Here is a 16,635-nt window from a genome sequence, read left to right as displayed (position 1 = left end):
TTTCCGTGCTACATATACGAGGTAACAGTCCATGCCTTGAAAAACAACACATACAAAACAATTACAAATCCCATTAGGGTCTTATATTTATTTATTATTAAACATCCAAACTACTTTTCTTTGTCTCGTGCCATAAAATAAAAACTACCGTACTTACCGTCTACCTTTTCCGTCACTGCCGACTGTATTCTCCCAGTGGCTACGATTAATTTAACACCCGACCTGTAAAGATGTATGTTTGCTGGCATAAATGGGTGAACCTTGGTGTCGCTCTGCCTTATGGAAAGTTTATAATTTTTGTGTACATGTTCCATCTGTCAAAATCACACTACTTGCTGAAAATTTAAAAGGGCATTTATATGCTTACAGTGTGCTTCAGGGCTCATGCCAGATCCACAATCGCACTGACATTCATGCACACGTCCAGGACTGTTAAATGACATCATTGCACAACGAATTTGATATCACAAATGTCCCACTTAGATTTCTCCTTTCTCTTAAAGCACGGGCAGAATTCTGGCTAGAACACAGTGAACCAATTCGTTTGTGTGAAACAGTAAGCACAGAGAAATGAAATGAAATGGAGTTTAACGTCCTACTGTTATGCTCCTAACCTGGGCTAATGAAGACGGGCATACGCCATACAGTGTGCTATGAGGGAAATTTGGCCCGGACAGCGGCACTAGGGCCTACTCTTATATCGAATTCCAACTGCCAAGGGATCTTTTACGTGCACGCCAATGTGTACACGGGACCTCGATTTTTTGTCCCATCCGAACGACTAGACAGCTTTCCTTGTCAGCCCCTCCGTCCTGCATCACTGACAAGGGAGAACCACGCCGGAAAATCTGGATGAACTTTCTCGGCCAATGCAGGGATCGAACACCCGACCTCCAGGCTAGCGAGCTAGCGTCTTACCCACTTAGCTACGTGATCCCCTCGTTTGTGTGAAACAGTAAGCACAGAGAGGAATACATGAATATAAACTGTGGTTAAGTAAAGTCAATAATGAAAAATATCACTGTAATCGCGTCTTTATATGTAAAACTAAACAATATATTTAAATACATATTTGTAATAAACTTCTATTCTACATTTTTGGCCAGGATCTTCTCTTACGCCTGGGGGGGTGGATGGTCGAATGGTTAGGGCCGGTCGGAAAAAAAAAAAAAAATTTTTTTTGTCCAATTCGTCTAAAAAAAAAATTTTCTGCTGAACATTATATGGCGGAGGGGGGGAGGTTATTGGACCGGTCATGGAGTAATGTGACCGGTGGCTTTAAAGGGCAGTCATGCCATCCCTGGAGTCTGGAATGGGCTGGTATAATAGGCTTTCTGGGCCGGGTGTGCTGGGTGTGGTCAAAATGTTCTCCACAAGTCCCATTTTGTAACCAGTTAAATTCTCTTGACGATACAATGATAATACGTTAATTAATAATATGACGATATGATAATTTCACAGGTTGATGGTTGTAAATTACTTGCAGGTCGGGGTTTTGGCCTAAATTAATCAATTTATGAGATATATTATTTGACAGAGATTATAATCAGATATGCCTCCAAATCGCATATTTGGGGTTCATTTTTTAAATATTTTCCGGGAGAGAAAAACCCGCCCCCCCCCATCCGGGAGCCCGGGCCAGTTCCCGGCCCCAATCCGCCCCTGCCTGTCATTGAGTCAACTGGCGTGGTTTCGAATCCCCGGTTGTACGTGACCGGGAGTACGGTCGCCTGTCCAACCTCGTGGGTTTTCTCCGCGCAAGCGAATTATTGAAATAAAATTAAACCATGTTAGTCCTGAAATGACCCCCTATCAAATATTTTAATACCATATAAAGATTTTAAAACTTATATTAATCATTTCATTTATGGCCGCTGGCAACGGTCTTGGGATCTTGCAAGTACAAACAAACTTCATCACATTAAGCCTCTCTTAGGAGACTGGCTAAGCTCCTATAGAACCAACAGGAGGGATGAAGTTGCCTTGTGTCGTTCTCGCATAGGTCATACTTTTTTAACTCATATTTTCATCTTAAAGCGAGAGCCTCAACCAGAATGTGAACACTGTCATGTTCCTTTGACAGTTAAGCACATTTTGATTGAGTGCAAGCATCTTAAGGATATTAGATCTAATGATTACGGTTGCCAGTTCTAATATCAATTATTTGCCCAACCGGGTCTATATTGTAGATTACTAGACTTTTTAAAAGAGACAAATTTTTACACAAAATTTTAATTATATATTTGTAATTTTCATTTGTTGTATTTTATATATATATATATATATATATATCTGGTATTTGTTTTTATTTATGTATATATAGATTACTATTGTGATTATTATTTAGTTTGTCTCGTACAACTCATCATATTTTTGGCGCAAAAAAGCCCGGTTGGTGCTGACTTGCCATAAAACCACATTTCATTTATTCCTGAAATGACCTAGTTTGTCTCGAGTAGACGTGAAACCCCCATCTCTCTCTCACACGCCTCCAATATTCTCTCACTGCTAAAGATCCCTACGCGCAAGCGAATTATTGAAATAAAATTAAACCATATGTTAGTCCTAGTTTGTGTTGAGTGGACGTTAAACCCGATCCCTCTCGTCTGTCTCCACAAATTTATATCAAATGACGAACTATTTCAATATTTTAAGTGTTATATCCTGATAGCAGTCACGAGCTGTGACGTGCCAAGTACAGTACATTTACTTTGCTAGATCATACGATACAACGGAAATATTTTGTGGTATTGTTGATATTGTTATAGTGTATCTTTGTATATATTAATATTTGTCCCCGCCTTCCATGAAAGCAGGGGAATAGTAAATTGGGTCTGTCCGTCACCCATTTTTGAACACAAACACTGTCATGTTCCTTTGACAGTGAAGCACATCTTGATTGAGTGCAATCATCTCAAGAACATAAGATCAAAATATTACACTGCCAGTCTCTACGTCATCTGTTTTCCTAACCGGATTTATATTGTAACATACTAGAGTTTTTAAAAGAGACATGTTTTTATAATAAATTTTAATTGTATATTTATCATTTCATTTTTGTATTTTAAATATCGATTTCAGATCGTCCATTAATTTTTTTATATATAACCGCTGGCAACGGTCTTGGGATCTTGCAGACACAAATAAACTTCATCACATTAAGCCTCTCTTAGGAGACTGGCCAAGCTCCTATAGAACCAACATGAGGGATGAAGTTGTTTTGTGTCGCTCTCGCATTGGTCATAATTTTTAACTCATATTTACATTTTAAAGCGAGAGCCTCAACCAGAATGTGAACACTGTCATGTTCCTTTGACAGTTAAGCACATTTTGATTGAGTGCAAGCATTTCAAGAATATTAGATCGAATTTTTACCGTTGTCAGTCATTACATAACATGTTTGCCCAACCGGGTTTATATGGTAAAGCATGAGACTTTTTAAAAGAGACAGGATTTTATCATAAATTTTAATTGTATATATATATCATTTCATTTTTGTATTTAATATTTATATGCATAAAAGTTGTATTTTATTTTTAATTTTACTAACTGTGATATTGTTTTTATTTATGCATATCATGTTTTTCTGTGATATAATTTAGCCTGTCTTGTAATATTCACCGTATGTTTGGCGCAATATAGCCCGGTTGGAGCTGACGTGCCATAAAACCACGATTTCATTTCATTTATTTTAAATATATATATGCATAAAAGGTTTATTTCATTTTTAATTTTATTTACTGTGATATTGTTTTTATTTATTTAACTTGTCTCAGATGAATCACCATATGTTTGGCGCAATATAGCCCGGTGGGTGCTGACGTGCCATAAAGCCACATTTCATTTCATTTTTGAACACAATAACTCTCCTAATTGAGCTAGAATGTTCAAACTTGGTTTAGGTGAATGCCTTGATGGAGTTCGAAAATGATCATTTTCTGCTTAGAGTTAGCAGAGATAAGCAATTTGATTGCTTGATGCTTTGGGACACAATAACTGTTAGTTCTAATCAAGAGGGTGATGAAACGTGGTGTATAGTTTCATTACATCAATACCTTGACTATGTTCGATAATGGGCATTTTCTGCCTAAGAAGCGATAAGCCATTTGATTGCTCAAGACTTTGAAACACAACTCGGCTTTTAATTGAGCTAGAATGTTTAAACTTGGTGTAGATGTTCATTAGGTGAATGTCGTGACTGAGTTCAATGATTAAAATTTCCCGCTGAAACTAAGAGCTAAGCAATTTCATTGGTCAATGCTTTGGGATAACTTTGATTCTAACTGATGGAGATTGATGAGATGAAGCAGAGCTCAAATGTAAAATGTAAAATGTAATGTAAAATGTAATGAAGGAAATGTAAAATGTCGACACGTCAAAAACAGCATTTTACCATTAAACATTTGACACATTGATTTTGACGTTTTACATTTAACTTTGCCCTTCGAGGTATCTTGAATTTATCATTACCGGTATTAAGACTTTGTACATTGTACTTTTTACATTATAATCATTTAATATTGGCAGAGATGCCCTTCCATATACATGTAGTTTGTATGTCATGACGCCCTTCTAGTTAGGATAATATATATATTTATCTAGCTCAACTTTGCACTGACGACTGTTTTTGTCCCCAATTAAAATTAGGGCATATGATTGTACAACTTGCATCTCTAGTGGTTTCGGGTTATTCATATTTCTCGGAGAAACGACGTAATCATATAGTATATAAACCGGGTGTTTGATGACAAGTATCATATATGATAACTGAGCAAGCGGAAATGACTCGCACCCGATGCAGATTTCACAACCAGGATGTAAAATCCTGAAACACAGGGATCGAACTCGGGACACCTTGGTCAACCCGCCTGTGTCTTATTCACCGAGCCACATTTTACTAGACACTTTATAGACCTTTTCACCATTGCTGAGACTTGGAAGATTTCTGAGTAGTTTTACTTTGTTATATATGTACATTATCTGTGATATTTGTTTTTATTTATCGATTATTTGTTTTTATTTATCGATTATAGATATACTTTTGTGATTTCTTATATTCTGTCTCGAATAATTCAACCTATGTTTGGCCCAATATAGCCCGGTTGGAGCTGATGTGCCATAAAACCATATTTCATTCATTCATTTGTTATATATGAATTGGTAGAGCTTCATAAAACCAGGTATATTGTGGTGATCGTAATTAGTTTTTTAAACATTCTCTTCTGATTTGGGGGTGGGGGTGTATGGCCGAATGGTTAGCACGTGCGCGCTGTATCATAAGGTCTGTCATTGATTTAACTGGCGTGGTTTCGATTCCCCGGTTGTACGGGGCAAGGAGTAGGGTCGCTTGTCCAACGTCGTGGGTTTTCTCCGGGTCCTCCGGTTTCCTCCCACTGCTTAAGACCCCTAGACGCGCAAGCAAATTGTTGAAATAAAATTGAACCATATGTTAGTCACGAAATGACCTAGTTTGTGTCGAGTGGACGTTAATAAGTTTTGATGTTTAAAAGTAAAAGAAGAATATAGAACAGACCCACCCCATCAGTTGTCATTTTTACAAAGATAATAAAAGTTTAGATAGACATTAATTGTATTTTCATACACAATTAAACATCCGGTTATACTCCGTTCTCAGAGAATTACGACTGAGGCGAAACGAAATGACAAGAGCTGTAAGAAATACAATGGTATACTCTGTTTATTTTATATAAATTGTGTTGTATATAAATACAATTAATCACAAATCTTTGGGACCACAGCGGTGAATAAGCTGCCTGTCTGTGTTACATATAAGGTAAGAAATCTTTAATCCTTGTCTCTAAAATTAAGATCAACAAAATTATAATGTCAAAAATTAGATTTCTAAGCCATTGAAAAACAAATCTATGTTTACGTTCGTTCGATGAAATTTGTTTTGTCCTCCAAGGAATAAATAAAGGATGATTAAAAGATGAGAATTTAAAAACCATCCATGTATATTTTGACATACTAAACACTCCAAGAAAAAATACTTTCAAAACCAAAAGCAATGACACAAAAAAGGCTAGCTGTACGTGTGATAACTAAAATGCAAAGTTGCCTCTCTGCAGAGATGTAGGGTGGATAGGGGCTGGACGAATGGGTTACCGCGTGCGTATTAGATCACAAGGTCTGTCATTGAGTCAAGGGGCGTAGTTTCGATACCCCGCTTGTACGTGACAAGGAGTAGGTCGTCTGTCCAACCTCGTGGGTTTCTGTGGGTCCTCCAGTTTCCTCCCACGGCCAGCGAATTATTGAAATAAAATTGAACCATGGTGTTAGTCCCGAAAGGATCTAGTTTGTGTCGAGTGGACGTTGACCCTCCCTCTCTCTTTCACACTGCAGAGATATATTATAGTTCATATGTCATAATGACCTTTTAGCTATGGAAAACCAAACAGCTCTTTATTCAGTGTTCTTAGTTCTTAATTCATAGTCCTTGATTTTTATTTATTCTTTTGTTGTCGTATTTCGACATGTGTATACTAAAATTAATATACGTCATCAATCGACAGTGGAGATTAATGCTGTATTCGTTACACCTCGGTTTTATGGGAAACCGACTAACGAAATGGTAAATAGCGTTCGTAATTTTCAATTCATCATACCTTTGTAAATTCTGAACAGAACTGAAACGTCTTTGGACTGATTGGGATCACGTGGCTAATTGGGTAAGACGCTGGCTCGGTAGCCTGGAGGTCGGATGTTCGATCCCTGCATTGGCCAAGAAAGTTCATCCAGATTTTCCGGCGTGGTTTCACCTTGTCAGTGATGCAGCACGGAGGGCCTAACAAGGACAGCTGTCTAGTCGTTCGGATGGGACAAAAAACCGAGGTCCCGTGTGCATATTGGCGTGCACGTAAAAGATCCCTTGGCAGTTGGAATTCGATATAAGAGTAGGCCGTAGCCCGGGCAAAATGTCCCTCATAGCACACTGTATGGCGTATGCCCGTCTTCATAAGCCCAGTTTAGGAGCAGAACAGTAGGACGTTAAACCCCATTTCATTTCATTTCTTTTGACTGATTTTACAAATGATTTGCAGTTTTAATAATCCTTGAAGGGATAATGACAGCCATGTTGATTTTCCTAGTGGGAACATCATATTTCCAAGAGGTAACGAATACAGCATAAGGTTAATATACGTTATCAATGGTAATTATGGCAGATGCAGTAATCAACCTTTAGAAAAGCAGTCGTCATTATTAGGCCTGCAACCAGAATTTCTAGCGGACTTAGAAAAAACAATTTCGAATCTTGCATCTCGCAACTAAACAAACTATACTTGTTTGGAAAGCTAAATATCCGACGAACACGGATTCACATAGTTCCAAGCAAAAGGTTTGCGCAAACTCGATTTAGGTCCAGATAAAAATCGTGATAATTTTAAAGTAATGGTTTGCGCAAACTCGATTTAGGTCCAGATAAAAATTGTGATACTTTTAAAGTAAATGCTCTAGTTATCTAACAATTATGAAGTTGATATAACGGACATACAGGGGCGGATCCAGGAATGTTTGCCGAAGGGTGTTCGCCAGCCTCCTGTTAAGGAAATTTGACAATGCATGATGCCATCACCGTCTCTAAATTACGTAGGCATACATACACATTGAAATTTTTAAAGAGAGAAATCCAACACCCCGTTTGATATCAATTTTTATAATGAATTAATACGATAACATTGTAATTCAATTTCATTAATACAAAGCATTAATGGTAATATCACATATATCGTTATTTCGCACTCTGATTGCCCATCCCATCCAACCATCTGATGATAAAGCACGCGACCGTTTCTCATAAAAAGTGTTGTTTTACAATTGTTTTTATGTAGCTGAGCAGGAAGGGGTTTGGATCCTCCACCCCACCCCTGGGGTACACAAGGAAGTTTGGAAATCCATTAACGGTACAAGGAGTCTCTTTATGGCAAATGTCCACAAACATTGTTAACAGTATTTAGTTTAAACAATAGTTTATTCAATAAACTGAATCGAATTGAACGTCAGACAGGGAAGTGCTATATAGGTTCTCAATAAACAGTAAGATCAGAACAAATTATTACCGTTGCCAATCGTTAAATCATTTATTTGCCCAACTTGGTCTATATTTGAAAGTACTAGACTTTTTAAAAGAGACAAATTTTTATAAACAATTTTAATTGTAAATATATATCATCTTATTTTTCATTTTTAAATATTTGTGTACATGAAGATTTAATTTTTATTTTTAATTATTTAATATACTGTGATATTTGCTTTTATTTGTGTACATGAATTCCTTGTGATATTATTTAGTTTGTCCCATACTTTTCGCCATATGTTTGGCGCAATATAGCCCGGTTGGAGCTGACGTGCCATAAAACCACATTTCGACTATAATAGCTATAAACCTTTGTTTCTGATAGGGTAAAGTTCTAACAAATATTTAAACTGAAACAAAGCATCTAGAAATATTAAATTGTGCAAACATTATGCTTGGAACTAATCGGAATTGGTTTAAAATATGCTCATCTATTTTATACTGGTCGAAGATTGTAGTAGATGGGAGTGAACCATGTAGGTGAGGGGGGGGGGCATGTAGCGAAACGTCACGCTAGTAGTTCTGGCCCCGAGTTCACAAAGCATTCTCAGACTTACTTTAAGAATTTACTCAACTTTCATTCACTGTTTATGAGAAATATCTTCTATCCAGAAACTCAAAACTTTGTATTAATGTATTTGATGCATTAAAACAACAACAAACTTATAAGGGGCTATATGTTAGTTAAAATAAGGCGAAATATTTTGAGTAAATTCTTAAAGTCTGAGAATACTTTGTGAACTCGGGGCTAGGCTGCGGGGCTATATGTGTCGATATTTACAGTGTTTTTCTTCGGGTTTTTTTTTCAGCATGGATGACATTGTTTTCTGTCTTCTTGTAATTTTATTAACTGGATCTGATGGAGCCACGTGTGATAGGGATGCCAAGGTTTGTGAGTTCTGGTTGACCGTTGATTTCAAGTTGACAATGATGAACGGTCAGATATCTGTTCATCCATATCGAGGCCAACTTTACAACTTTAACGATACGAGGAATGTTAATCCCATCACAGACACACGCGATATCATCACTGCCGACGGTTGGGTTGATTCCAAGCTAGTTATTGTGGCCAATGGTACCTTACCAGGACCCTCAATAGAAGTTTATGAAGGTCAGACAGTTATAGTCCATGTCAAAAACAACTTACCAAGTGAAGCAACCTCAATACATTGGCATGGTCTTCATCAACGCGACACTCCCTGGATGGATGGTGTTGCATTTGTTACACAATGCCCCATTGAACCTGGACAATCATTTACATATCAATTCACAGCTGCGCCGAAAGGTACCTTCTTGTATCATTCTCATATCGGGGTGCAGCGGACAATGGGCCTGTACGGGCCTTTCATCGTACGGGAGCGCACAACAGAGTCTATGCCAGAGTTCGTGGCTGTCATTAGCGACTGGAATCACGACGGGGATTCTAACGAACAATATTTTAAAATGTTATATGGTCTATACATCAATGGCAAGCGTGTACAGCAAACAAAATCATTGGATGGTGCGAATTTTACTATGTTTAATTTTCATTCAGGGCTGATCAACGGAAAAGGGAGGTTTCGTTATGAAAATGGATCTTACAACGAGGCCCCCTTGCATGTATTTCAGATAACCCGTCGGACAGTGTACAAATTTCGGTTTATTAATTCCGGAAAGGAGTATCCGTTTAAAGTCTCAATTCAGGGTCATAGTTTGACCGTCATTGCTGCTGATGGATACGATTTAAAGCAAGCTACAGCTGACTCGGTCATTATCAATCCTGGGGAAAGATTTGACTGTACCATTGTCGCTAATCAGAAGAATAACCTGAATTACTGGATTCGGGCTCAGACGTTGGAAGTCGGTAAAGTACACGTTGCTGAAGCAATATTGCGTTACCCAAATGCACCAAAACAGCAACCCCTGGGACCCTCTGTGGAAAGGCAATGCACCGTTATCGAACCATGTGATGTAATTAACTGTCCCTTTTCCTATTATCCGAGTGTAGCAAACACTGAATGTTTTACATTTGATCAATTGACGAGCTCAATATACGACAATGATCCAGCACCCACGGCACCCAGCGACGAGCTTCAAGAACGATTCCTAAATTTCGCTTTCCCTGGAAATGTTGTTAGACCAGGATCTGTGAATGGACGATCTTTCGTCCATCCACCAGTAGCAGCTTTATCCGAACCACAAGAACTAGCTAATTACAAGTGTGGCGATGACTGTGGAGAACAGAAGATATGTAACTGTATGTATTCTTTGGATCTTGAGCATGATAAAGTTTACCAACTGGTTTTTACCAACATGGGTCAAGGGAAAGGTTGGTCGCACCCTGTCCATATGCACGGTCATTCCTTTTATGTCCTGAAGATGGGTTATGGTTCCTACGATAATATAACAGGGGTCATGACAGGCGAGAATATGGATGTGGACTGTGGGGGTGGTGTTCCTAGAAATGTAAGTTTCTGCAATAATCCTACGTGGGCTAACGCTTCGTGGTTAGGAGGTAATGTACCAGGTCTTGAACTGAAGAATCCACCAAGAAAGGATACTATCATTGTACCAACTGGAGGCTATGTTGTTGTTAGAATCAAGGCCGATAACCCAGGTGTGTGGTTTATGCATTGTCACATAGAACTGCATAACATGAATGGAATGGCCATGATGATCAACGAATCATTTCCAAGGCATCCAGATCCGCCAAAGGGATTTCCAAGATGTGGCAATTTCGATTACCAGGGTCTCGCGTCGACAGCAGCCAAAGGTTAAAATATATTTATTGTTTTTTCTTCATTATATAAGCGCATAGTCTTTTGGGTGGTACGAAGGTTTCATATGTATAAGTGGTCCTCTTGCTTGTGAATATGATAGGAACCTTGTTTTTTATCGTCAACACATTTTGTTTTGAGATCGACACGGGGTTTAGTTTTTTCTATGGTCACATGTGCAATGCCAGGATATGAGTTTTGCCCGGACAGTGACATTTCCGCATAATCGTCATCCAATTGGTAATGGTCAAGGGTTCCTGTAAGTGGACTCCAATCTCTAATGGTCAAGGGTTCTTGTAAGAGGTCTCCAATCGCTAATGGTCACTGTGTACACATGTGAATCTCTGCATTCTGTCTCATCCGAACGACTTGGTACTATTTTCCCTGTCCTATATTTCTATAAGAACTCGACTCAACGTACCATTTGATTGGCTAATCCCTCACATCCAACTCTTCTGGGTCTTACTGTAGTGAAGAAAAGTAAAACGATATTTTAAACTACACAAAAATGAAACGAAATAGGATCCGTATTTGATTTAGATTGGTGTTTGCTAGAAGCGAATCATCCGCTTAGTTCCCTCTTGGTTAAATGTCCACCCCTTGTACTACTTGTAGCGTACAAACCCAAATCGATGTCCCCAGATTGATTTCCGTGCTAATATTTAATAAGATGTCTAAAATATTACAAAAGCTCAAATTGTTGAGAACTAAAGACATTACAAATTAATTGTATTCGACCGGACGTGTGCTTAGCTTCGTTTTCAACAAAAACACCTTCTTCTAGTTCTAAAATATAAACTCTTTTGGATTTAGCTCGTTTGTGCCTATTCGTCGGATTGCATTACCCCTGAGCATTAAAATAGCATCCAGTCTAGAAACTTTGAAAACTAAATTAATAACTCGTTCATTTACGGTCTATTAATGGCACCTCGACTTTGTAGCATGGAACTGTGTGTCGTATAGATGTACATACTACTGTTATTGTATATTTCAGATGTTGGAAACATTGGCATAGTTGTTGGGATTCTGATCTGTGCATGGAGTGTGTATTTGTGTTGATGATGAAAATGCACCTTTCAAAGCGTCGCATATCCGATTGGTGGGTGGACCTGTTCATCAGAACGATGTCAAATAGGTCCTCTAATGATATATTATTATTCCATATGCTTAGACAAATAATTAAACCTAGCTCTGATTGGTATAAATGAATATTCCCGAACAAATGAATATTCCAGAAAACTGAGGAGGGCTTAACAGATGTTGAACCTTGGACCAAACTTGAGATAGTGTGCTGCAAGGCTTCTTTTTGAAGTTTTGTAAGTGGAATGTTAAACCAATGTAGATTGGACTAACCAGCTGCGAGTAACTGCACTTCATTTTGGACTGCTCACTTATTTCGACGAACAAAACTAAAACTACGATAAAAGATTAAAAAATGAATGTAAATAGTTTAAAATCCGTTTATATACCCTCGTATTACATAATAATGTGGCTTTTGACCCATTTTAGGTTCTAAAGAATAGAGACTTGGCTACCTTAAACATACATTATGTAAGAGCTAAATCTGCCTATTGCGGGTCTTTCTTTAGGGCTGAAATGTTATATAAACTATTAATTAGACATTTATTAACAAGATAAGACCATAATCAACGCTCGATGGCATAGGATACACGAGATTTTAACTAGATTAGAACGGTTCGCCATTTAAAATATTTATGCATGTAATTTGTTCTGTGATATAATTTAAGCCCGTCTCGAAATAATCACCATATGTTTGGCGCAATATAGCCCGGTTGGAGCTGACGTGCCATTAAACAACATTTAGTTCTTTCTTTCCATTTAAAAATTCAATTTAAAACTGTGAAAGCGAGGCTAAGTCTCGAATATACCAGTGCCCTGGTTACCACAATGCATACTTCTTGTCAAAACAACAAACAGTGATAACTTGACTCAGAATGAAGTAATATGAATGAAATTTTGAATATTTTCATTTTACATTATCTATTTTTGAGCTATTATAGCAAGAATGGCCAGGTTTTTTTTTTATCGAAATCTTACATAATGTATCTTTAAGAGTGAATTGCATACACTAATGTGTTGATGATGGATTCCGTTAGCTTTGTTACTCAAAAGCGAGGAAGTATGGAAGAACGGGCGGTGGGGGCGGGGGACGTTTTATTTTATATACATTTGATTTGTTTAAGTATTGTGTATTATTTTATTATTTTACCATGGTGGCTAATCGGCCAGAATAAAATACATTCCATTATCGGTACCGTGTTTGTGAAAGACACTTAATGACCCTTATTCTTCTCTTATGCACTGTCGTACGAAACTATCGCTTGAAACATCTGAGAAAATATCTATATTTTCTCCGTAGGTAGCGTGTCTCTCTGTATATGTTCAGAATGATGCACTGTTTGAAATGAATTGGAATTTAACGGCTTACGGCTTTGTCTTAGTTCTTTGGTGCACGAACCGGGCTTATGAAGCCGGGCATATACCAAAATGTTTCCCGTACAACCGCGCTCTCTTATTTCGATTTCGAACTGTCGGCGGATCTTTAAGGTTCTGTCAATGGAACCCCGGTGTTTCGTTCCATCCGAACGACTAGACACTTTCCATAGTCAACCCCAATGACTTGCATCACTGACAAATAGCAACCAGGTTCGATCAAACCCTGAAGACCTTTCCCCATATTGCTCGTTGTGTATATATACAATCTCTATATCTAGTTTCATTTTCGTTGAGCGATTCACTGAAACAGCCAGTTAAAACATACATTATGCAAGAGCTAAATCTGCCTCGGTCAATTAATAACATAGATAATGTTTTGGACTTTAAAATAATTGTAATAAACAACAACTTATTTTGTCGGTTCATTTTATTTATTAGTGTCTATATGCTTGAGAAATCTTGTTGAAAGGTCACAAGTACTTGTTATCTATAACCCGTATTATAATTTGACCTTACTGGTCTATAAATAATGTTAAACTTCCTGGTAGATATATATATATATATATATATAAACTTCCTGGTAGATATATACATATATATAACACAGTAAAATGGCGATCAGTGTCTATATGTATTATAATGTTATTGTTATTATACTGTTTTTACAGTTTAATCATATACAAGGTAATGTGGCAGCTGTTTGCTTTATTTTTTTAGTTAGTAGTTTGTTTGTTAAAACTAGTGACGTATACATATGTACATACACGCTAATGTATACACGGGGGGCTCAGTTTTTTGTACCTTCCGAAAGACTAGACAGCTGTTTTTGTCAGGCTCTCAGTCTTGAACCACTGACAAAGGCAAACCACGCCCTAAAATCACGATGAACTTTCACGGTCACGCGACCTCCAGGGCTAGATCATTTCGGGACTAACATGGTTCAATTTTATTTCAATAATTCGCTTGCGCGTATGGGTCTTTAGCAGTGGGAGCTAGTAGGAGACGGAGAAAACCAACGCGGTTGGATAGGCGACCTTACTCCTTGTCAAGTACATCCGGGTAATGGAAAGGAATATATAAGACGTTAGGTGTATAATGGATTGGGTAGTGCAGATCCACCACATCAAATTATTTTCGTAGATTTCGATTTTGTGGGCACAACAATAAAATATCTTTTTTGGTGGTAATCGGAGATGTAACGTGAAAAAATGGTCAATTTTTATCAACTCTTCAACACAATCCCCCTTGTCATCTCCAACCTGGGGGGTTGGGTGGCAGAATGGTTATCATAAGGCCTGTCATTGAGTCAACTGGCAAGGTTTCGAATCCCCGGTTGTACGTGACAAGGATAGGGGGTTGGAGATGGCCGAATGGTTAGCACGCGCGCGCTGTATCATACGGTCTGTCATTGAGTCAACTGTTGTAGTTTCGATTCCCCGGTTGTACGTGACAAGGAGTAGGGTCGCCTTCCAACCTCGTGGGTTTTCTCCGGGTCCTCTGGTTTCCTCCCACTGCTAAAGACACCTACGCGCAAGCGAATTATTGAAATACAATTAAACCATACGTTAGTCCCGAAATGACCTAGTTTGTGTCGAGTGGACGTTACCCCCCCCCCTCTCTCTCTCTACTTTGCCATCGGTGTCTTTCCACAGTTAAATAGGATAAAAGGAGGAACCTTGTCAAAATTCAGATTTACTTTATCTTAAATCATGGCGTGATGTAAGTTTGAAATATGAATTGTAGGAGAAAGGTCTTTGTTAAATGGACAGTGCTGATTTAGACTTGAGCCCCAGTTACACGAGAAGGTCTCACAACATCGGACCTTGTATGACACCAAAAAATAAAAACATATTTTTAATAAATCTTACATTTTGTGAAGCCCTAAGATGTAGCTGGTTTATATTACATCTAAACACGGCACTGTTTCTAACTTAGACCTAAATACGGCACTGTTTCGAACTTAGACCTAAATACGGCACTGTTTCTAACTTAGACCTAAATACGGCACCTTAGACCTAAACACGGCACTGTTTCTAACTTAGACCTAAACACGGCACCTTAGACCTAAATACGGCACTGTTTCTAACTTAGACCTAAATACGGCACTGTTTCTAACTTAGACCTAAATACGGCACCTTAGACCTAAACACGACACTGTTTCTAAAATTGATATCAAAGAAAAACAATTCATAATATAACAACGATCAAATGCAGTTGGGCTACATCTAATTTTATCATTTTGTTAATTCTAGGTGTTGCACAGACGACGGTATCTTGTGGTGAATCTGGGGGTATTGTAGGACAGCCACAAACTCTAACATGTAGAGTAAATGGTGCTGTAATAAGGGATATATATTGGTATCGTTATAATGAAACTTATAATGAAGATATAATTATTTGTTTTAAAACGGCAGGAGATGTTGGTACATGTCTAACACGAAATCTTGTAGTTTATAATGTTAGTAGTAGACCCCAACAACCAAAACAGCAAGTGTTTACCATCATTTCGGTAACAGCAGAAGATTTAGAAGTATTATGGTTATGTGTGGATAGCACTACCTTCCCGGATCAAGCGTCAATCTCGGCTGCGTCAACATGTAGTTTAAAACAAGAACCTTGACATTAAATCGAACAATATCCCAAATTCTAATTTGACTAATTTCAATGGAACTAAAAGAACACAAGTTTCTTGATGTGTATCTAAAAACATCTCACACTGTCACAGGTATTAACCAATTTCAGTAGAACTCGCATAGCAATATGCACGACAAATTCATGGTATTGCATAACAAAATGTCCATTCATAATGATTTGAAGAAACCAATAAAATAACTTGTACCAACTTAGTTGTAATCGGTCAAAATTTCTGGATTCTTAATATCAATAGACAAACCATATTCCCCTTCAACTAGTGTGGCAATTGGTCAGAATTTCTTACAAACACAAGGCACATTATATTCCCCTTCAACTATTTTACATGTATTTGGTTTGTTTTATGTGTATACCTGTTAGGTTGTTTTGTGGCTCTGTTCTACTACACATTCTTTGCTACGGTCGCCCATCAGGGGGAAATAACTCCTCATTTCCTAGTTCAGAATATGGATGTAGACCACCATTAATTATCCCATTGACTTCAATCTTAATTCTGTCTCTGCCCGGCGCCAACGCTTCCCAAAATTGGGATGATTATTGTTCACTACAGACAATGAACAAATGGTCATGTCTTTGCACCAAACTTAAAGTAGCCTACTAAAAACATGTAAATATTCGCCGTACATATCACCGTAACCAACGTGTTAATTCTCTTATCCTGTCGTCTCTAAATCA

The 16,635-nt window shown here is 37.9% G+C and overlaps 1 protein-coding gene across 3 annotated transcripts; it reads left to right on the top strand.

The window, feature by feature from the left end:
• The first annotated feature begins 5,629 nt into the window (after positions 1-5,629).
• On the top strand, positions 5,630-16,151 carry LOC126830970 (uncharacterized). 3 transcript variants are annotated; one of them, XM_050561570.2, is made up of 3 exons: positions 5,630-5,794; positions 8,905-10,331; positions 15,561-16,151. In XM_050561570.2, exons 2-3 carry the CDS (start codon positions 8,906-8,908, stop codon positions 15,926-15,928), a joined length of 1,794 nt encoding a protein of 597 aa, XP_050417527.1. In that variant the 5' UTR covers positions 5,630-5,794; position 8,905; the 3' UTR covers positions 15,929-16,151. The 3 variants fall into 3 exon arrangements, with proteins under 3 accessions (XP_050417527.1, XP_050417528.1, XP_050417525.1); XM_050561571.2 differs by lacking the exon at positions 15,561-16,151 and adding an exon at positions 11,846-13,738; XM_050561568.2 differs by lacking the exon at positions 15,561-16,151 and adding an exon at positions 11,846-13,122 and having other exon boundaries at positions 8,905-10,847.
• The last annotated feature ends 484 nt before the right edge of the window (positions 16,152-16,635 follow it).

This window comes from Patella vulgata, chromosome 8 (genome assembly GCF_932274485.2).
Source record: "Patella vulgata chromosome 8, xgPatVulg1.2, whole genome shotgun sequence".
Lineage (NCBI taxonomy): Eukaryota > Metazoa > Mollusca > Gastropoda > Patellidae > Patella > Patella vulgata.
This window is presented reverse-complemented; position numbering and strand designations above follow the sequence as displayed.

Bases quoted from the DNA above. Each gene is read 5' to 3' on its own strand.
- LOC126830970 (XM_050561568.2), top strand. From the start codon at position 8,906: ATGGATGACATTGTTTTCTGTCTTCTTGTAATTTTATTAACTGGATCT. The intron at 10,848-11,845 runs GTTAAAATATAT...TGTATATTTCAG, and splicing joins CGCGTCGACAGCAGCCAAAG to ATGTTGGAAACATTGGCATA.